This window comes from Stegastes partitus, unplaced genomic scaffold, assembly GCF_000690725.1.
Source record: "Stegastes partitus isolate 25-593 unplaced genomic scaffold, Stegastes_partitus-1.0.2 Scaffold499, whole genome shotgun sequence".
Taxonomy (NCBI): Eukaryota; Metazoa; Chordata; class Actinopteri; family Pomacentridae; genus Stegastes; species Stegastes partitus.
The window spans coordinates 384,486-407,552 of NW_007578230.1; the positions used below are offsets into that span (position 1 = coordinate 384,486).

At 39.6% G+C, this 23,067-nt stretch overlaps 1 protein-coding gene across 2 annotated transcripts in view; it reads left to right on the forward strand.

Moving 5' to 3' along the window:
* Positions 1-22,910, forward strand: part of stim2b (stromal interaction molecule 2b) — a 52,060-nt gene extending 29,150 nt beyond the window's left edge. For both annotated transcript variants that reach the window (XM_008287422.1, XM_008287421.1), the window contains exons 3-9: positions 15,899-16,010; positions 18,242-18,353; positions 19,705-19,820; positions 19,931-20,108; positions 20,432-20,609; positions 21,262-21,423; positions 22,806-22,910. In XM_008287422.1, coding sequence (XP_008285644.1) covers positions 15,899-16,010; positions 18,242-18,353; positions 19,705-19,820; positions 19,931-20,108; positions 20,432-20,609; positions 21,262-21,423; positions 22,806-22,910 — 963 coding nt within the window. The remainder of the gene's footprint in view (positions 1-15,898; positions 16,011-18,241; positions 18,354-19,704; positions 19,821-19,930; positions 20,109-20,431; positions 20,610-21,261; positions 21,424-22,805) is intronic.
* The last annotated feature ends 157 nt before the right edge of the window (positions 22,911-23,067 follow it).

Consider the following 23,067-nt stretch of genomic DNA (forward strand, 5'->3'; position numbering starts at 1 on the left):
GGACCTAAAAACCTTTTGAAAATCCTTCAGGAGGAACGCTGGCCCTATCCCAATATCCACCCTCAGGCCTAAGCACTAAACCCTCACAGACTTTACTGACGTCACGGCTGTAGAGCTCGAGTGTGTGAGTTCATGAGTTCGCTCCAAATGGTATAAAAAGGAGGAATGGACACACTATCATTACAGCATGTTGCTTGGAGACATCAAGACTCGTGTTTCATTCACAGTTTGATCAGCTGCTCCGTTTATCACTCGCTGTTTCTGACATTACAGTAATTATACATTTTAGCCAACTAGCAAAAGTCAGGGTAGCCATGGACGTCTGTAAATCCTGTGTGGGTTTTGATTGAAAATACAAGCAACTCTACAAAGGTACAATAAAAAACAGCAAACAGCCAGATACTATACCGTACAGATGAATGTCCCAGCAGATTTCTTCCCTGCACCATCCATGCTTGGTTTGTGTGCATTCTGTGGGGGGCAGGACAACCACCAGGTCCAAGTCCACATCAGAGCCCTCATGCACTTGATGATTTGACAGGACAGCCCTGAGCTTTCATGTATTTAGTGGGAACACACCACAAAGTCCTGTGAGGCTTTGAGTGTGGGGACTGGAATAAGGCCTGAACTGCTCACAACTTGCATGTGAAGGAGTACACGATGCTTCATTTTAACCCTGTACACCCCAAAAATCCAGTGACAGGTTTGGACAAAAATGTCTTGTTTTTAAAAATTGACAAAATTATACCATCTGTTTAGAGCAAGAAACTGTTTCTAACTTAGTTTTTAACTTTAAATTTAAGTTAACCTAATATAAGCTTAAATTTGCTTCATTTGCTGTCTCTCATTTTAAATTTGCCAAAAATAAACAGTTTGTTATAACTAGTTTCTGTAAAAACCTAACAAAGTTCTACACAACCTACAAGCAGCCGTGATACCATCAGTGACTCAGTTGTGACCAACAGTCACGTGACAAAAATGAAAGGGCTGTTTGGCTAAACTATTATAAACTGCAGGCTGTGCTTACACTGTAGATAGGTGACAAGTACGGAAACAAAATAAAAAATTTAACTAGTATAATACCTAGAGTCACTTTTTGTTTTTGTTGGTTACAGCTGAGGCTAGTTGGAAAGTGTTGTACATGTTGATTCCAGGTTTTTTTTTTTAAATTTTTGTAAAATAGACTATCAGAGATTGTCCACTTTTGTTGATATGATTTTTGGCATTGTTGTTTTCTTACAATGCATAAAAGATATTTTGAGTTCTCTCTGCTTCTATCCACTGCTGTACTGTTACCATAGAGGTGCAGGGCTTTATATTGCAGTAAAAAAATGAACTTACAGTGAGTAAAAAATGTGACGGGAACAAAAAAATGCCCTGAAACTGCTCGTGGTTCAGAGGGTTAAAAGGTTATACTTAAACTTTGGGAGCCACTAGAGTAGGTAACTGAACTTAGGGGGTAGCTGCAAAACCTGTAAAAATAATTTGCCTCTTTACCTCTTTACAGTTATTGTTTTATTTTCATGTTGTGGTTCCCAAATAGTGAATATTTAATCAGCGCCACAGGTTTCCTCGAAGTAACACTTCAGCAGAAATCCTGTATTTTGTAAATTATTAGATTAGCCAAACAAAACTGCTTGTAAACGGTTAATGTGTTGACACAAGAACGCCGGCTTCTCACCTCTGAAAGTGTATTGCCACATACAAGTAAATATTTAGCTAACAGTGTGTAACAGCTTGTGGCAGTAGGTCAGGCTGCTGAAGCTGCCCTACAAGTCAGATCATTTGAACATTTAGCAGTTATTCATCGGAGGAGGCAGCCAAGCATTGCTAACACATTGTCATAGACACACATATCATTGGTTACCTTTTTTTTGTTGACATTATATGTTAATATTTGTAGTTTTATAGAGAATGTGTTTTGTGCTGCCTTAAGTTTAACGAGAAGCTCTGGAGTTGGGATTTTTACTTTTGAGATGATTCTGATGAAGGGGTGGTAGCAACACTGGCCTTGCAAGGTGTGTGTGTTTGGTGTGTTTGGTGTGTGTGTAAAGAAAGAAGTAACTAACCGGGTACGACTGACATCTGAGAGCACTCTGACCCGCTGTGCCCTGTGCGTCTTTTGGTAATCAACGACGTTCAATAGAAACCACTCGGGACCACGGTCACATTTGTTTGTGTGTGTGTGTGTTGGTTGGAGTCATTTTTAACTGGCTGGGAAGCGCCGGTGTGAGAAACAGTTATACCCTGCAGCCCTGCGGTGGCGCCTCACTTAAGTATGAGCGCTGTCTGAAGAAGCCTGAGGGCTGCAGTGTTAGAACTGGACCCCTGCCCACATCAAGAGGATGTGTGTCTGTGCGTGGATCACTGATGCTGACATTTACAGTACAGGAGTGTGTTACAAAATGCCCCCTTGCCTGTTTTCACCCTTTGTCTTTATAAGGGCAGTGAGTCGTGTCTGCTACTTTCCAGCAGAAAGCTTGAGTTGTTTTTGGCCGATGCTCATTACTGAGGATTTTCAGGCTTCTTCTCCGGGCTCTGAGTTTCATGCCGGAATAAAGTTTCATGATGGATGTGCGTTTCACCGAATTAGTGGCTGTCCATTAGTTGGTCTTATGAAAGATGGACATTGTTGTGTGATCAGGAGACTATAATTGGAAACACGTAATGTTTCTTTCGTGGCATCTGGTATAAGACTGAGAACATGCAGCATGCGATCTAGAATCTAATTTCTTGTTTTTTGACTGAATATTACGAGTGAAAATTATGTTTCAAATTGTTTTTTAAAGTAGAATTTAAGGAAGAAATGTGATTTATTTTTATTTTTTTCCCCAGCTGCCATGTAGTGCTCTGTGTTTTTCTATATAATTGCCAAAGCAATTGGAGTGAACTTCTGCTAAAACAAATAATTTGGCTTGTTTTCAATAACAGCTAAAAAAAAATCAAGGCTTTATTGTACTGGCAGAAGGCCTATAGGCCACCGTACGCATGGCACATAGAGTAAATAGAGTAGATAAAGCCAAAAACAAAACCAGCTGTTTTTCAAATATTAAAAAAAAAACCTTCATGATGAAGAAGAAGCATGCAAAACGTTAGTCATCTATACTAGAAAAATGATTAAATGTCTGGAAACGTGTAATCTTTCCTTCATGTCGGCTAGTCTTGGCTGTGCTGTCCGGAGGCGAAGACAACAACAAAAAGCAGTTTATCAGTCGTTTATGTAAATGTTCACGAAGTCACACTTTACTCAGAAAAGGTGTTTGTGCTCGTCATTATGCAACTCCTTCCCTTTAACTTTTTCTAATCCAGTTCTTCAAAATGTGCACAAATGTGCGTTGCAAAACCACAACTGTACTTTTCTGTCCTTTTCTGTGCTACTGGGACGCAAATGTCTTCATGTGGTCACAGTGTTGATAGAAAAGCCAGATGTACAATGTACCATGTGAACTGAGGAAGTGGTGTTATACCCACACCCTTTTTTTTTTTTTTACATAGAATATATCCAAAACAAGTTACCAAGTAATTGTAAAAACAAAAGACAAAATGTACTCCAGACAGCAGCTGTAGAGATGCGACGATTGGGATTATGTGCATTCTGTTTTGGATTCAGGTCCAGTTTAGGCCTGGATAGCTTTTATCGACTCAGATATGAATACAGCAATTTGCCTTAATGTAATAGAAAAATACACGGCAGAGATCAGTTTTAATAAGTGTGGGTGTATTTAAAGGCATGGCAGTTGGTTTAGGGTTTGTGGGCCTCGGGTCAGTGATTTGATCCCCTCTTCTGCGACGTGGAAAAAAAATTGTCACATTGAACCGTGTTTAGCATCAGTTTCATTACAATCCAGGCTCTTCCTGGCAGTGATGAGTTGAAATGAGTGACACAGTTATGAGGGCGGGTGATGAGTGTGGGGTCAGCCTGCATCTCTTCTTTTGGAGATGAGACGTCATCACCTCCTCACCCCCCAGTGCCACCTGGCTGTAACCTTACCCCTGTGACAGGTCCTGCTTTTCCTACCCCTGCTACCGTTTATCCCAAAATCTGAGAGGATGACTAACAGTAGAGGACGGTCATGTTGGAGCGTATATGTTTCTCATGACATGTATTTCAGAGAGTCTTTATGCTGATGGTGAAGATAACATTAGGTGTTGTCAGGGAGCCAGTGGAGATATATACCTAGTAACAATAACACCAGTGGGATTTGACGAATGTTTACGTTTTTGTCGAACATATTATTAAAGGAAAATAATTTCTTCTTATATTTTCAGGTGATTATACACCAATGAAAACATAATTATGTATGTTCAATCCTATTTCTGCCTTAAATCCCCCTGAATCTTACACCCTGCACCTTTAAGACACTGTGAACATGGTCTTCACATGCAAGGAAAAAACTGCTGCTTTGTCTTTGTTCAGGCAGTCTTCAGACTGAGATGCTTTGTTGACCTTTCAAACATCCCCGTTTTCCTGAGGCATGAGGCTGCAAACTACGTAGCTTCACACTTGTTTTGTAGGTTGTTTGGTATGTCGATTTTCAAGTCATACAAGAACCAGACATTGGCATGCAGTTCTGTCAGGACTCATTGTCAGGTTGTTAACTGGAAGACGTGAACATTGTGTGCTCACCTTTCAAGAGCTGAATATTTTCCTTGTCATAGTAAATCTGTAGATGTGTATGTTATTGCAATAGAATTTTGAAATACAGCTTACAATAAAAGAATAGAGGGTGGCCTTATCAGCGACTTATAAACCTGTCTGCCTGGTAGGGCCGAAATGTGGAATTGGTTTGCTTTTAAAGTTCCTCTGTACCTTGACAACAACCACAGTTGCTATGTTGGAGGGAAATGAGTCCACACAGACATATTAACGCCAACCAGGTTACATCACTGCATGAAACATACACATATAATTTACAGGTTTCGGAGCCGTTGTCATAAGTCACGTCTCTTAAATTTGCTTTTCAAAAGTACGCTCTGCTTGAAGTGATCAACAATGAGTAGAGTGGAACTGCTCGTCTCTTATTTTTGACCATCAGATCTACCTACACACATTTAACCCTCTGTGTCTTAAACAGAATAATCACAATTATGCTATTTGCACAGCCAGAAACTATAAAAAAAAAAAAAAAACATGAAAAGAACCATCTGACTTCTGTGATATTTACCAAATTTCATTAATTTGATTTTATTCTACATGTCTCATTAATGTGCAAAATGTAAACTGTTTGCTCTCAACAGAATCTGTAAAAGAAAAAAAATGAAAATAAAAGATGAGAAGTCTGTGCTCCTCGGTGCAAATGGGAGGCCATTAGTGACTCAGCTGCAACCAACGGTCACAAGACAAAAGTTCTGGGACTTTGTGACTGAACTGGGCTAAACTTCAAACTGTGCTTATACAGAGCAGAGAGGAGACAAGAATAGAAACAAAATATAAATTTAAGTAGTAAGATGCTTACAGTATGTAGAGTCTATACATTTTTTAGTCCAAAATGTGAGCATAACACCCAAGAGTTCATAGAGTGAATTTTTACTATTTTTTTACTACATGTACACAGTACAGGTCGACCTATTTTTTTTTCCATAAATAATTGGTAATTAAGGACACAGATTACTGATGTTTAGAACTGATAGACATTTGCAGTGTGTTTGCGGTTGAATAACACAAACTGTCTTTAATTTATTTTGCATATATTTAATTAAAAGCGTTCCAGTATTTATCCTTCAGTGTTGATTGGCTGTTGCTTGTGATGGTGCTGTGGGTGGGACATTGCTAAGGACCACAGAATGACTAACATTGAGAGTAGCATCTGCATCAAAGCATGAGTAATTTTTTATGATTTTTTTTTTTCATCTGGATTCCCTAAAAAAAAAACAGCTAACATAATATCTGACACATGAATATCTGATCCGATAAACAGTTGACCCGAAAACACGCGGCTGGGGAGTAACACATGTAACACATGGAATGGAGTTATGTAACTGAGAAACAAAGTTATGAGTATTCCAGTAAAGTTAAAGAAGTAAACATGTAATCAGATTACCAAAACACTTAAATGGGCATTATTAGCAGAATTACAGTTTTAAAATGTGTTTCAAAATTTAAAAAAACGAGCTGCTACCGTGGCATGCACACTACACTACACACTACAGTCATCTTTTAATATTTTTATTTATTTTCCTTTGCCTTTATTTGTAATTGAAAAGTAACAGAACTGATTTAGGTTACTTTAAGATTGAGATACTTAGACTAGATTACTGTCTATATTTTTTAACCGGGAACTAGTATTTGTAGCAGAAGTCGTTTTTAAAGTAACCCTCCCAAACCATGTCAAACACTCTGACAGTCCCTATCGAGTGGTGAAGCAGTGAAAGCAAACAAGGAAGCGTTGAGGCCACAACAAGTACCTCAGTTCCCTTTGCAAGTGCAGCCTTCACCGACATGTCACGTCACTTATCAGTCAGGATGCTGAACAAGAAAAGCTTTGGCTGCTTTTGAAGTTCATATTCGGAGTCGTGGCAGAACATAAATAGCTCTCGAGAAGCAGACTGAAAGATTTTTGTCAGAATCAGTTGGCATGTTGGAAGTGTTTTTGTTGAGCAATTTCACCAGATTGGCCACACACTTATAGTTATGTCATATAACTGAAGTGTGTATAATGTCTGTATAAGCTGAGCCCACAAATCTCTCAAAAAGTGGCTGATTTTTTTTTTTTTGCTACATGAGAGGCTGGTGTTCAGTCCAGCCATCAAATCTATCTCTTCTTTCTGTCTCTTCAGTCTAAATATATACAAACCTGGACCTCTTGCAAGTATAGTTTCAAAGTAGTCACTTTTTTTTTTTTTACTGTCTTCCAAGAGCATCTGAAATTTGACGACTGTGAAAGAATTTTATCAGGAATCCGACCCAGTTAAACATAATCCTGTCTCTGATTACTGCGAGTCGGGGCGTTGTCGGGGGTTTTGAGTGACGTTCGGGGGTCTGTTGCTGAGCGCAGTCAGTGAGGACGGCAGGTGCACGTCCTCGCCTTGGGGTGCTGGGCTGCGTGCTGCCTGTCTGCCAAGGAGACGTTCGGCTGGATCGTGTTGCATCACTTTGAAATCGCTTGAACCCAACCGACGTCACACCAGGGGGCGATGGCTCTGCTGCTGCTGTGTGTGTGTGTGTGTGTGTGTGTGTGTGTGGCTTTATTAGTTCTTGACAGGCCATGCATAACAGCTTAGTGGAAAAATGAGGCTTGCATGTGAGTTCTACATCTGTGCAAGCACACTGTATATATGTCTTACTTGTGTTTGGGCTGGTATGAACAGATAGAAACCCGAGGAGGCTCGTAGAGCATCTAAGCTACGGTTTATCTATAAAAAGAAGGTTCTTGAAGGTGTTTGTTGACTTGTCTGGGAATGTTCGAGAGGGAACTTTCAACTGAGATTTTATTTATAACCTTAAACTTCTAAATTTACACAAAGCTTGTGCATTAAAGCAAAAATTACAAATTAAAGTGCATGTCGTGTATTTGCTTGTACAAGATGAAGGCTGAAGTGACAGTGCCTGGTAGGTAGTTGGCCAGACATGGTTGGTGGATCTAACTTTCTTAAAACCAAACCTTTCCTTCTTTCGCTTTCTGTTTGTGCATGGATCAAACAAATTGAAGTTCAGGCTCACTGGGAACATTTGCAGAAACTGTGTATTAATGGAGCACATGTTAAAAAGACAAACAAACAAACAAACAGTTTATATGTAGGTAAATAATTAAAATAACAAATTTTTACAGTAATATCAAGGAGGGTCCTTAGTGTAGTGACAGAAGGGGATGTTGACAGCGAGGGGCAAACTGTCGACACAGTCTGGAAGGCAGCAATGGAAAGACTTTGGTCACATTTGGATTCTGACTGTAGGAAAGAGAGCAGTAAATTACTAGTGGTTGTAGGATGTGCTGAGGAGATGCAGGATGGAAGGTGGCCAGTGCACGGACGATGCAGCGGCTCCTCTTGGTACCAGTGAGGCGAGACATGGACATGACTCCCCCATAAAGGGAGTTTCAGTCATAGAGACGTGAGGCACTAAAAGTTTAACTGTCTCCAGATCTCCAAAAGAATGCTTTGGGTGAAAAAAAGCTACTTCCTAAGCAAAAAGTACAGACATGGACTGCTCCGACCCTAACTCAATCCAAGCCTGGTATCATGTCACACCACCCATGACATTTAATATCTTTAACAGCACAGCTCATTGTGATGCAAAGACATCCACTTTGATCTCGGGCAACAAGCCTCCATGTGCCCATTAGAAAAAAAACAAGATTTTATCATGTGAGTGATGGTTTCACAATTGAGACTGCCCAGCTGTCATGTGTGATAAATCAGCTGTGCTCCCAGAAGTTCACGTCTTAATAAATCATAGCCGAGCGCGCCATACCTTTTCGCCAAATTCGTGGCATATTAATAACAATAAATCAAATTCATTATCCTCTTTCTGCTGTCTCCCCTAACTAATGGCTTTGATGAATGTTCAGGTATGTTGATGAGTAAAAACATCATCACTTAAGGTTATGATGATAGATAAGCGATGGATGTAATAAGGTTCAGTAAATTAGATGAGGAGATGTGGACAGATGGACTGATACAGTAGATACTGGGGGTGAGAGAGAGAGAGGGAGCAGAGGCTCATGGGAAGAAACTCCACCCCCAATGTGGAATCTGATGGAAACAAATATGTCTTTGTTTGCCACTGTTTGTGTGTGTGTGTGTGTGTGTCTGGCCCAGTCAGGGTCTGACATGTGTCACACTGTCTGTGCTCAGCCTCTGTGTGTGTGTGTTGTTCAGAACATGTGGGTGTGTTATTGTCTTTTCAGGACTCAGCGTTTATCCTCAGGGAGACTCTCTGTCCCATCATTCTGTCATACTGGAGATGCTCAAACTTTTTTTTTTTGCAGAAAGTTCTTCCTCTCCTTTAAAAGTTCAGCAGGCTGTAGCCTTACATAACGGTTCAGCATCAACTGTTGTGATATGTGCAGTAGTCACATGGCAGGAAGGCAGATTATCTCAAACACATGCTACTTTTTTTTGCTGTTTGATGCTCATATTATTCTCGTTTTCCATGAGTTAGTCTACAGGAGGGCTCTGCCTGATAGAACATAAATTACTCTGATTTCACTGCTATTTTCCCTCTTTATTTACAAGACACTTTGTTGACATACAGGCTTCACATGTGCACAGCAAAATGAGTGAGGACGAGGAGAGACAAAATATTGCAAATGTATTGTTCTGTCGTTTAATTCTGTACATATTCCACAAAGTCTGGAGATTGCTTAGGAATCCCTTATAGGAAAGTGCCATTAAAAGTTACCTCTTGCTGGGGCAGCAGTTAAAAATCCAACTTGTAGTAGCAACAGAGCGGATATTGATTTTATGGCACAGAATAAACAGTTATTTTCAGAAAATGTTCACAAGACAACTTACAAATGTTCTTATTCCAACCAACACCATTTTCAATATGTTTAGTGAACACATTTTGTTTTGTCTTTTAAATAGACTTTACTATGACAATTTGTGAATACACCTTTGATGACTAAAGCAAAGGGCGATTTAGTTGCCAAAAAAAAAGAAAAGACATGTCAGTTGTAGGGCTGCACAAGTAATGCAAAATTAATCACGATGATCATGATTTTGGCCCTTTAAAAATTAAATAAATATGATCGACTGTGGTATTGACGCATAAAACGCGCCGTTTATAAAGAAAAAAACAAAAAACAAACAGGCAATGTAGATGAAATAATTTGGTGGTAAATCTGACATTAGAGAGCCTTGTTCTGCTCTTTCCAAAGTAACTTTTGCTCACTATGAGCAGTCAGATGAGCCCTGGGACGACATTTATAAATCTCGGGGGACCGATGAGCTCCGACGCTAACGCTTCTGCTAACTGTAGAAACTAAGAGGAACGTTGCGCATTATTTCGCGTAAAACACGCTTCTGATGCATTTTTGCTTTTCCAAAACCAAACCAGAGTTCTGTCTGTCTGTCTGTGTGTGTGTCTGTCTGTCTGCGTGTCTGTCTGCGTGTGCAGCTCCGACACACACACAGACCACCAGGTGTGCAGCTGCGCAGGTGATACCGTTCAGTAATCTGATTACACTTCACTGTAGTTGATGCGCAAAATATTTGTTTCTAACAAGAAACTTCGCTAAACTTTCACTAAAATTCATCACATACAGACGCAGAAACCTTGAGCTCGTCGGTCCTCCTTCGCTAAGCAGGTATGTTATGTTTAATTAAATTATAGGAGCATAAGCTGCTGATTAAAGTCAGAGTTGAGCAGCTGGTGGAGGTGGAGGCGTCGTTCAGAGCGATTTTAGGGTTGCAGACAAACTCTTGGTTTATTTCCACTGTTGGTAGAAATATGTAAACTGTTTTCTTTGTTGAAACTGTTAATATCACAGTAAAAACATACTGTCAAAGTCCTTCATTGGTTTTATACTCAGAAGTGAAGAGTGAAAGCGGTTTTATCAGCATAATGTGCGTTTGTTTAGTTTTTCTCTTTAACAACAATAAACCCATAAGAATACCGTCAAAACCATATCAGTAAAAGTACTTGTACTGTTAAAATCTCAACAATACCCGTCTCTAGTCACACACCTGAGTGTTCATTTGCAAAAGGAACTGAGTGGAGACTAGAGGCGTCTCTGTGCACACTGTAGCTGCTATTTTGCATTTGGAAGGTGCACTGAATTCAGGTAAAGATTATTTTATCGTCTTATTCTGGTGCAGACTTGTACAATATCAGGAATGAAGCACAGCATAGAGGTGAAAGCAGTGCTCTGTTTGTTTCAGTGTAAACGTGACATAAAAACCTTTTCAGTTTCTATCTATGATGAATCTCAGTATTGATCAGAATAATCAGAATCAAAGAAGTCTTCATAATAAAAAGTCATGCAGCTTTTTCAATGTTCTATGCAGATGCACTTCCCTACAAATCACTCTAGAATGATTATTTATTCATCAATAGTTATTCAGCAGGTGAAAATTCTTGTTTTTTCTTCCATATAGCAGTAAATCAAAGTCAGTTTTTTCTTTTTTCAATATTGTGCAGCCACACTAATACACAGTGTGGCTGTAATTATCACAGCTATCATCAGCCTCGCTTAACTCGTAAACACTGAAGCCACAAAGCACCCACAAAGACCTTTATACACGTGGCTCTCTGCTTACTTTATATGGCTCGGTAAAGGACTGAAAAGCTGCCTTTCAACCTATGCAAAGTGGCTCTGCTGCTCTGCCCACAAGTAGTTTCATGATGCAGCATGACAAACAATTGCGGTTACTTTTATTAGAGCTTTTTGAGTCATCTGACTTGCATGTACTGGTGCAGATACATCACATGGAACACGTACTTTCTCTATTTTTTAGGTAAATGGCTGAGATGTTGAATTTTAACCAAGAGGACCAGTGGTGAACAGAGTCGGAAAGAATATTTGCCCATTCATCAGTCTTTTTCTATTCTCGTTCTGGCAAATGTCCTTGAATTTTGTGTGTCTGCCAGCAGGACTTCATTTTTTTTCATGAAGTGCAGTGGGCATTAAAGGCTTTGCAAGACATTTGTTTGGAGTGGTATTGCGCACATCGTGGTCCCATCAGTGACTCAGCAGGCAGTTGGTTCCTTTAGTGGGTGCCTGGTGTTACGTCAGTGAGAAAACAAATTTGCATTTGTATTGTGAAAGGAGAACGTGAAGAAAAAAAAAAGAGCACCACGCAAAGGTTTTAGACCTCTGAGGATTCTGTCCAGTACTGACGTGGTGAAAGAACTTTTCAGACCCAAATGGGAAGCGTAGAAAAACACCTTTTGACATGTGTCAGCGTAGACTATAAATGAAATGCTCTCCTCGAGGATTATTTTACTCTCGCATTCCGCAGGATTTCCTCAAAGTAACTGTGGAGGATACTTTGGCAGCCTGTCAGTCTTGTCATTCTGCCTCTTCTTGATCTCCTCTAACTTTTCCCAGAGAGCTGCTATCTTATCTGAACTCTGTGTACCACTTGGTTTAGGTGTGGGAGTGAGCAATTAATGCAATAAAAATGTAAAAAAGCCAAATATTTGCTCTTTTTTTTTTTTTTTTAAGGCATGCCCTATTTTCTCTGTTGTGTATTTACTGTCATGTAAACTCTTTCATATAGCAAAGGTAGTTCTGACTCGATTAGTTGATGGAATAATGGGCAGAAAACTCCATTACCGTAGTAATTGACTACACTTATCTTAGTTGCATTCATGATGGGTGTAGAACAGTAGACAAACCTCTTAATTTACTGATGCCTGCTATTTACTTAACACCTCTGTGTGGCTGTGTGTCAACAAAAAACTGATCTTTATAGGTGCCATAAAAGAAGCTTTTTATTGTAGATCGCACTAGTGGAATACTTTATCAAGTTTGTCCCCAGCCCGCTATGTGAAAGTTGTGTTTGACCCATTACTCACATTAATGACTGGCAGCTGATTAAAGGTTGTTATGTGTCCACCTGAGCCTTTACGGGTTTGAATCTGTGTTTTATACGGCCAAGCTGGTCTGGCTCAGGTCCATAGACTGTATAGAAAAGAGCAACGTTGCCACTGTAACCAACTGTGTGTAAATTAGCATTCTGAAGCTTTGAGTTTGGAGTTTGGCTGTTGCCATCTTGTTCTTTTGAAAGTGGGTGTAATGAGCGAGGGGTGGACCTGACTGAGAACTTGAGGACACTGTGCACGCTGATACTACAGCGATCACAAAGTAGCGCTGCCTAAAAATATACCCTGCCTGATTGTCTATTTTTACTATAATGTCCAAAATAAACATCATAAAGGACATTTGAAAATAATAATTGAGACCATAAACCCATAAAGAAAATATTTACTGAGGTAAGCAGTGAAGGCAGTTTTTATGTTATTTATATATTAATTTTTTAATAAAAGGTTTTATAAAATCAAGCTGCAGGTTTTGCAACCAAAGTACTCGCCCCCTGCTGGCCACTAGAAAGAATGCATGTTAAAGGCACCTCTGTGTTGGCTTTACTTTTCATGCCTTGACATATATTTAATGGCAATCTGATGCAAGACTTTAGTGGTGAATATATTGTTATTATCATTGTGAAAAATAGATTGTCAAAGATGGATTCGGTTTTCTGTTTTTCATATTTCAACTCACCATAATTAGAGACTATTTGGTCTACATGTCCGATATTACAGATTAGGAATTAATGATAGAAATAACCAGGGACAAAAAAAAATCAGGCTTTCATCTTTTAGTTGCTGACATATTGTCATTCAAACAAAGCCTTGAATTACAATGTGCAGAAACTAGAGGCTTAGAAAATTCAGAAACGTGAACGCTGACCACTAGTGTTTGATATTCCAGGCATGCTGATCTTCACCCTCTATATTGTCTTTACTGTGCTTTTGTGCCAGTGTTCACAAGGGAGGAGGTGCAAATTGTTTGTTCCCTCTGACAACTCCTGTATCCCTCTACCCATCACTTGAACGTGTGATAAGAATCTACGTAGACAAACAGTGAGTGCATGTGCCAAACGTGAATCTCGCACAGGGATTTTTTTCTTTCCATGACAGAAAAAAGGCCTTGAGCTGGAAGCATTTGTAGCAGACGGTCCCTCAACACCGACTACCATTATGTATTCAATGTCAAACTCCCAGCAGTCCGTCAGGCTCTCTGAGCACACAACAGAAATGTGTGAAAGCGCTGGTGGATTTTGATCATGAGCTCCACGTCTGCTATATGTCTGTGTCAGACAAATACAGTTGTTCAGGATGTATCTTTGAATGCTTTCAGGTTGATTTCAAAGGAATCTGGTGCAGTCAAGCATCAATGGTAACATCTGTCGTAGAGCGAGCACATGATATTTTTTCAAGCTGTGTTAAAATCTGGGTGTGCTGTTTTTACCTTTTATCAGATAGGAAGCTCACTGATCTGTAACTGAGTGTGTGAAATGTCAAAACAACCTCAGCTGCACATACAAAATTCACATAATCTTTGTCATTGCTGCTGATGAGTTTTTCCTCTAGCAGCAGTTTCATGCTTCCTGCTCCAGAGTCAGCAGGAGGCTCTGAGTTTCTGGTACTTATTTGCAGTACCTACATGCAGCGCACTGAGCTCCCCACTGATCACACACCTAGGTAGAAAACTCAGGAACTTCTAATTCCTCAGTCAATTTACACTTTCTCTTAGGTATCTTTACTAGTAATTCCACTAACTAAGCTTCTCTTTATCTGTCCCTTAATGGCAGTTACCAGCATGTAGTTGCAGGTCTGTTGGTTTCTGCTTGGCTGTATAATATTCTCATGTATGGTGGATTTTTGCATGCATACGCAAAAGTCATTCAGCTATGTTTCCTTTGCTCTCTTACATATTTTAAGAAGTTTGTTGGACCAGTAGTTTAGGCTTCCAAAATGCTTTGTTAAAAAAAAAGATAATTCAAGGAGTAGTTTAACATTTTGGATAAAAAAAATCAACTCTCGTTCAGTTCAGGATGTTACTCGTATTCTTACTGGTTTTAGTAGATAGCATTACAACCCTCCATTCTTGGCCTCTTTTTCCGCTGGCTCTCTGTTTGATTTATTGATTGGTTTCCGTTTATTAATTGATTTGAAGATTCAAGTGATCATTTTTTAAAGCGTTCTGGCTCCAAGCTTTATAGTATATATGAGGACCCTCATATGAGCCACACTTAGTTTAAGTCTAAAAGTGACCAAGCTTTTTCCAGCCGGGCCCCTCGGGTTTGGAACCAACTCGATGAAACGATAAGACGAGCAACAACAACAATTCATTTTTTAAAACGTTAAGGACTATAATATATTTTTGAAAACTTTAGGTTTATATTTCTGATTAAATAAAAAGAAAAATTAGTCTTTTTTTTCTTCCTTTTCTTTTTTAAACAGGCCTGCAAACAGGGTTTAAAATTCATTGTAGTATCTTACTTTACATTAGCCTTAAACTAATTATAAACTGCCTGCATGCTGTTCTGGTAGCTACCAGACAGATAACAGATAACAACATCAGTGTAGTACTGTTGCTAAATTAGATTCTTTTATAAATTATAGGAGCTCACTTTGGAGGAAAAAGGTTTTACTGACATACAGTACAATGTATTACAAACCTAAATGTCCTTTTATTGGCTCTCCAGAACTCATTTTCTACACATAAAGGGAAAACTAAGCTAAATCAAATGACTGTAGTTTTGTATGGGGAAAACACTCACTGGACACAAAAAGGTTTAAACAAGCTTTTCCTGTGACAGCGCATGCTCGCAGAAAGGCATACTGCATAGGACAGTGCTGCACTGCAGTACTATCAAAGGCTGATTAGTTATCAAAAACAGGTAGGATGTATGAATTAGACACAAGTTTTAAGTTTATGCCAAGGCCACACACACATACATAGTGCTCCAAGAAGATGAATGCTTCGAGGTGTTTGGTCGTCAGCCATGATCCTTTTTAATGCTGCCGGTGTTCTTTGGTGGGTTTGTTTGCTATGGCTTTCTCTGCAGGGGCATTTAGTTCTAAGCTACCAAAGCAGGACGGCCGGAAACTGAAAGTGTGCACACACACACGCACACACACACAGGTGGAAGTGGTGCCTCTGCCATGGGTCTCTTTTCAAAGTCCCTAAAAGGAAGAAAGCAGAACAAAAAGAAAGTGTGTGTGTGATTCCAAGCCAGACTTTTAGGCAAAGCCAGCTCTCTACATCTCTCTCTGTCAAAACCACACATGGACATACACAGACAAGCACAGCCATCTGTAGCTCCTCCAGAGTTCTCAGTTAAAAAAAAAAAAAAAAAAGCTTCACACTGAAAACTAACACTAAATATATTTGTTGTGATGTTTCTGAAAAGTCTTGGAAAGTCAATTCTGTCTCCCTTCTTTTGGCAGTTCATAATAGAAGACATGAAGCAGCAGCAAACCAACAAACACAGCAACCTGCACCGCGAAGACCAGCACATCACTGTGGAGGAGCTGTGGAGGAGCTGGAAAACCTCTGAAGGTAAAGCAAACAAGTTTACTGTCTCTGCAACAAGGACACAATAAAAACAATCAAACACTTGTTGGTACTTTTAATTCCCAAGGAGAGCTGTTCACACATTAACCACCAACAAAATAATGGACGATATTTGCCAGTTTCTGTGCTCACAGTCACACAACTGGAAGGCATGCTGGGCGCTATCATAATAATAAGAAATAATAACTGTGTTTATACACAACAGCAGTATTGCTTAACAAGGTTTTGTAGTGTTTTATCATAAAACAACACAAAACGGTGCATGAAAAATGTGCCAAGATAATGAGATGACACCACAAAATAAAATGAAAATATAGACATAAAAAGTGAGCGTCACCCCCCATTAAGTTGACACAGGCGTGGTTTCTACGAAACAGTTCCGCTTTAGTCTCTCTGTGTTTTTCTGTATTTGTTCAATAATGCTTAGTAGACTTCCCGGAAAAGCACCTTAAGTGACTTTGCAATTCTCTCACAACTCAAGTGCTCTTCTGCAAGCTTGTAGCTTTAAAGGCTGAAGGAGTGAGCAAACAGTGACATATCCTCAAGGGCATATTTACCAAGAATCAAGTGTGAGCTTTTATATTTTCTTCTGCAGAATGAGTCATGCAATATCAAGTGAACTCAAAGTGTAAATAACAGACACTTTATTCATTAAAACCCATTTGAAATTCTGAGTGACTTCAATCATTGTTTATTGGTAATGTTTTAATTATCAGGCTGCTCAATGACAAATTGAAAACTTTCCTTGTAAATGGCAAAGTGAAATTTGTAGTTTTATTGCAATTAGGGCGAATGAACAACCTTTTGGAAGAGGCACTCTCTCCCTCTTATCTTTTAACAACACACATGTGGTTTATCTTCAAACCCGCACCCCAAATCTGTCGCTCTCAGCCTGTTTGTACCAGTGTTTGTTTATCGCTGGACAAATCTGTGGAGCTAAGTGGTTTTTAGAACAAGTTCTTAACGTGCGCTCACACTTTCTTGGTATCTGAAATAAGAACACACTCTACAGCAAATAAACGCCCTAGCTTTTGGTTTAGCTGTTACATGGTTGTAAGCAGGGCTGTAGTGGTCAAATAAAGTGCGTAAAGCCTGCCTTAGCTCAGGTGCTCTAATGTGGCCTCTTAGCAGACTTCATTTAAAAAAAAACAACAAATGTTGAATCAAACACAGTCTCTGTGGTCTTCATTTTAGATTGTTTTGAATATAACTGAATAATGGCACTAATGTAAACATCCTGTAAAAAGTATGAGAAAAAGTAAATAAAAATGTTTCATAATGTTGGTGTTAGAAATCTGTGATGCAACAGAACCAAGCTCACTTGAAATCGCGTTCACACCAAGTCACAAAAGACCCTAACGAACCCCTCTGTGGCAGGGGGAGCACTAACGACCCACATAACGAGGGGGAGGAGCAACAAACCCCCAATTGAAACCAAAACTCAGGTGTTAATGGCTCCTTAAGGATATAAGTATCTGGAACTCCCAACTGAAGCCTCTTCAAGGAACTCAAGCAAGTCCAGTTGTTACGATTAAACTACAAGAATAACCACGTCCTGGATGACTGAGAATCTTCACAGACAAGCTCACTGTCTTTTTTTTTTTTTTGGCTCAACCCTACAACATCTGCACACTGTAGCATGTGAAAAGCTGCATTCTGAAGCACATCCATGCTGCGAATGGTCCACATACGTTCTGTACTCAATGTAGGAAAAATGTTAGACCTGCTGTTTTTTGTCCTTTCAGTTGACAGCACCTCAGCCCTGGGCTGGTTCTGAATCAGTTTCCTTTTTTCCCTTTAATTCTTAAGTCATTTATACGATTTTCAATCTCTTCATGTTTTTGTTTTTTGTCACTGTTGCAAAAAAAACTTTCTCCCTTTTTCCTTATCCCTTCACTTACTCTCTTGAAATATAAAAAACATTTAAAAAAATCAGAAAGAACATCAGGTAGTAGTCAAGTGCCAACTGAGTTCTTTTGGTGGCTTTACAAAAAAACATTGTTAAATTAAAGACACGGAATGTAATTTATAGCTTGTCCATGTTTTTACTAAATCGTCACAAAACCTCTGATTTATCTCGTAACCCTTTGGAGAGACTGGATAAAACTAATTAACAGTATATGAAGTCATTAACCCCACTTAACCATTAAATGTGCAACGATTTATCGGTCAACACTGGCTTTATTTAATGTTTTGTTGTTCTTCCCCTTTTTCAGTCCACAACTGGACCGTAGACGACACGGTGCAGTGGCTGAAGGACTCGGTGGAGCTGCCGCAGTACGAGAAGAACTTCCGGGACTTCCGGCTCACAGGGAACACTTTACCTCGGTTAGTACAGCTCAGAGATGCTCATATTGTCTGTCACAGCAGCAGTGCTCCAACCTCATCATAACACAACTTGTGTAGCATCCCTTGCTCTGCATCAGCACTCATAAAAACACAAACATCATAACTGCTCTTCACTTTTGTGACACGTGCTGTAAAGGAAGTCCTTTGTCTCTAATTAAGATGTTTTGTTTGGCTTTGCATATAGGTGTGTTTATGAACAGCACCACTACTCTGATCTTTGTTCCAGCACCCAAAGGAGCCTTTAGTTTTCATTATGCTGGATAATGCTGCCCACTGCTGGTTGTAAAAGGCAACACAGGAGAATAAACATGTTCCTTTTAGTTAAGCACGAGTGCAGTTACTTCAGTCTCTTGTTTATCTTGTATTAGAAGTTTCCAAGGACTTGTAGCTTTTTTTTTTTAAGGCCAGATCACTTTTTATTATGCAATCTAACATGCGGCTCTCCTTACAATCTCCAAATGCTTGTTAAATTCAGAGTGAAGTGATGGTAGAATTTTCCTTATCTGCTGTGCTGATAGTTTAGTCTTTCAAAAGCTGCCATTCAGATGCTCTTCACACAGCACAGAGAAGATAAAATTGTTACATGAGTGCTGACATTACCGAAAAAACTCAGACGTTGGTGGGACATGTGGAATGTGACTCCCTGCAAACTGCATGTACGGCATGAGTAGACCTGAGGGGTGGGCGGTGGGTTGTTGAGGAGTGTTATGTTACGCCACAGAGCAGATCGGCGCTGACTCATGAAGTGATGTCATAGCGACGGGGTACAGTTTCCCCGGGCTGCCATGTTGTCTGAAGCGTTTAAGATGGTGGTATGTGGACGCCCTGTGTGCAAAGAAAAAAGGGGGAGATGGTGGTGTCACAAAGGTCAACCTAAGCAGGGTGCACATCATCTAGAATCCTTTTACATCAGCTGCAGTATCTATTATTCTGGAAAGTTGAACAACAGTCTACTTAACCCTTTGAACCTTAAGCAGTTTCTGGATGTTTTTTGCTCCCGTCACATTTTAACGCACCAACATTTTTCATTTGTTTAATATTTCAATCTGATTTTGATGAAGTGTGATTTTAAGCTTAGAAATTAACTTGATTAACACAAGCCTAAGGTTTTGCGGTTTATGGCTGTGATAAAAGATGTGACTTATTGTTAATATTGTTATTTTATCCATCTCTCTCTCTCTCTGTTGACTTTTCTTTTGTAAGCTAAATCACAGGTGCAGTATTTGAGTTAAGAATTACTGCACACAGAGAGACAAATGTTCCTGTAGATACTCTTGGACTGTGTCGTCAGGTGTAAGTAATGTTCTCGTTCTTTTTTTGTCTTTTTTAGAATAGCGGCAAATGAACCGTCGTTTATGTCGATGCAGCTGAAGATATTAGATCAGCGGCATAAACAAAAATTAAACCTAAAGGCACTAGATGCGGTGCTTTTTGGCCCTCCTCTTCGTAAGTATGCACTGTATTTTAAAATCCAAAACTTCTCTAGCATCACTTTTCATGAACACCAGTGGTCAAATATGGCAACGTATAACAACTGTTCTTTCCTCCCTCTGCAGGTCCACAACATAACTGGATGAAAGACTTCGTCCTGATGGTTTCCATAGTGATTGGCGTTGGGGGCTGCTGGTTTGCCTATGTGCAGAACAAGTCCAGCAAGGTGCATATTTCTCAGATGATGAAGGATCTGGAGAGCCTGCAAAATGCTGAGCAAAGCCTCTTAGACCTGCAGAGCCGGTAAGAGATTCAATTCGTTCAGGTATAGGAAAAACAGTGGTACAAATTTAATGTACACATATTTATAGGAAGAGAAAGGCACTAGTGCTTCACCATGTTGTGTTAGAAGTTTCCATCTTGCCAAGGCCTTTCTGTGCAGATTTTCTGTGTTTTCTCTGAGCCTGCATTGGCTTCCTTTCACAGCCCAAAAACCAGATTAGGGTGATTGGCCAAATTGCCTGTAGGTGATAAAAATCAAGCTTTGATTTGGACTTTATTTCACACGAGGCATTACATTCAAAACTGGTTGGACCTCATCTTATATCTTTCCTCTCACCTCCCAGGCTTGAAAAAGCTCAGGAAGAAAACCGGACGGTGGCTGTAGAGAAGCAGAACCTCGAGCAGAAGATGAGGGATGAGATCACCGGGGCCAAAAAAGAGGCTCACAGGCTTCGAGAACTGCGAGAGGGCGCTGAATGTGAGCTTAGCCGGCTCAAATATGCAGAGGAGGAGCTAGTACAGGTAGATCTTTCCAAACTGCTGGCTTTCCCTAAATGCTACTTGCATACAGATTTATTATCAGTGGAATGCAAAGTAGAGAGATGATTGCTTAAGAGTGGGATGTAATTTTAGCTGCCATGAAAATATGAGGAGTATTCAGTGTATTCATAAGCGTAAGGCAGTCACATTTATGATCATTATGTAAATATGGATTTAAATATTCTATTCAAGACTTGAAAAAAAGAGATGGAGGCTAGTATCTGGGACAACAATGCATATTGATGTAAATGTGTTTATTACTGTGGCCTAAACACCTTGAAATGAAAAGATTAATTTCATATTTTCCACGTTAAATTTTCATTTTTTCCACGAAATGTCTACTTTGCATAACCTCAAGACTGACTCATTTGCCCTCACATAAAAATACAGCACCGAGATATCTAAGAGTTTCTCTCTGCAATGAGTTCTCTCCTTGCACAGGAGCCAGGGTTGGACTATTGTATTTCCACTGCAAATTCAGAATTTACACAGTAAATGCAGTTCATTTGAAATTCAATGAACACCAGCCTTCACTTAGTGTACAGTGTTTGATCAATGATGTTGTGGGAGAAGTTGTTAAATCTTTGGCAGTGAGTCTGACCTGACCCTCATGTATGGTGTTCCTCCCATGCAGGTGCGAAAGGCTCTAAAGCGAGCAGAGAAAGAGATGCAGACGGAGCGCTCGGTGCCTGAAGCTCTTCAGAAGTGGCTCCAGCTCACACATGAAGTGGAAGTTCAGTACTACAACATCAAGAAACAGAGTGCTGAGTTTCAGCTGTGCGTCGCCAAAGACGAGGTAACTTTCTTTCTTCTGACACACAGTACATGGCACAGCTTTTGGCTGGAGAATCTTTGAATCAAAAGCTGTTGTGAGGATGCAGCCAAGGAATGGTCTGTTTCCATGTTTGTTACCACGAAGCTGGCTTGGTAGACTTAATATATACACAGAAGCAATGCTGCAGCTGTGTTGCTCTGCAATTACACCACCAAAACACTAGGTGGCAGTAGAGTCTGTTGACTCCATGATTACGTCTTCTGGTACTTTAAACAATGGCAGCTTAAAAACGCTAAACTTCACTTTTCGCAAAATTATTGCAACGCAGGAAAGATGGAAACAGTAGGAACCCCATTAGGGGTTGGTACAAAACAAAAACAGCACATACGTTGGATCCATACTGACTCATCAAGCTTTAACCTGCAGACATCCGGTATGTGATTTAGAGCCTTTTGCCTTGTTTGACACAACATGAGGTGTTAATGTTTTGAGAATTACCAGTGGAAAGAGATCGATGTTGGCAGTGATTGAACTCATTTGGCTCCTGAGTTGTGTATGGGGCTGTAGTGTAGAACCAGAAGGCAGTAAACAGTGCTTGAAAACAATGACGATATAAAATATGTCTTAATTTGAACACAAAAATGTAAAAGGCATTCAAGATTTCACTCCACAACCTTTGTATGACACTTTTATTCCCTGGGTGTTCAAATCAAAAGCACCATACTGTCTCTTGTTTTTCTTGTCAGCTGGAGCTTAAGCCTAAAGGTGCAGTAAACCATGTTGACTGCTAATGAATAGAAACCTCAGAGCATCAGTCTGCTCTTGTGTGGAAGCTGCCTGACTGGGCAATCATTACTGTAATATTTCGGTTGAGAATGAGACGCACTAATGGCAGTATTCACCCATGATGCAGAAAAATGTATTTTTAAATAAGGGATTTCTATCAATTGGATTAAAGAACACTTTCAAGTTCTCCTCTCCTTTGCATGTCAGAGTTAAATGTGAGTAGGACATTTATGGTAAAATGTTCTCATTGTGTGTCTCTCTTGATAATGAAGCTAAATTTGCATTAAACCTTCACATTGAACTAATAATGTTGACTGCTTGTATCAGTAATGAGTTGACTTCAGCCTCATTGTCATGTATTTTCAGCCATTCCCTCATGACTTGAAATCAGTCCAGCTGCTGCTTAGACAACCTAAGACTTGTTTTAGCCAGGGTTACAGGACAGAAAATTGAGGTGATACAGGCATTTTGTGTAAGCATAGTATCAGTATGGATGTAACACCCATTATGCTTGAAATACATTCAGCTACCAAAGAAAAATGTCAATTATGTGAAATACAACAGGAACAAAAGAGAATATTTACGATTGTTGTCTTTATTCTTTTGTTACATTTCAGGCAGAAAAAATCAAAAAGAAGAGAGGTTCTGTATTTGGAACTCTTCATGTTGCCCACAGTTCATCACTGGATGAGGTGGACCACAAGATACTGGAAGCAAAGTAAGTAACCTCATGTACAAAAGTAGCCAATGATTCAAGTGTCTTTATGTGACAGTACATGCAATGATTGTAAGTGCCAAGTGTTCGACAGGTATAAAGAAATATATTTGGTGTGCCCACTTTTTGCCTTCACAATAGCATGTGTTTTTTTGTTTTTTCTT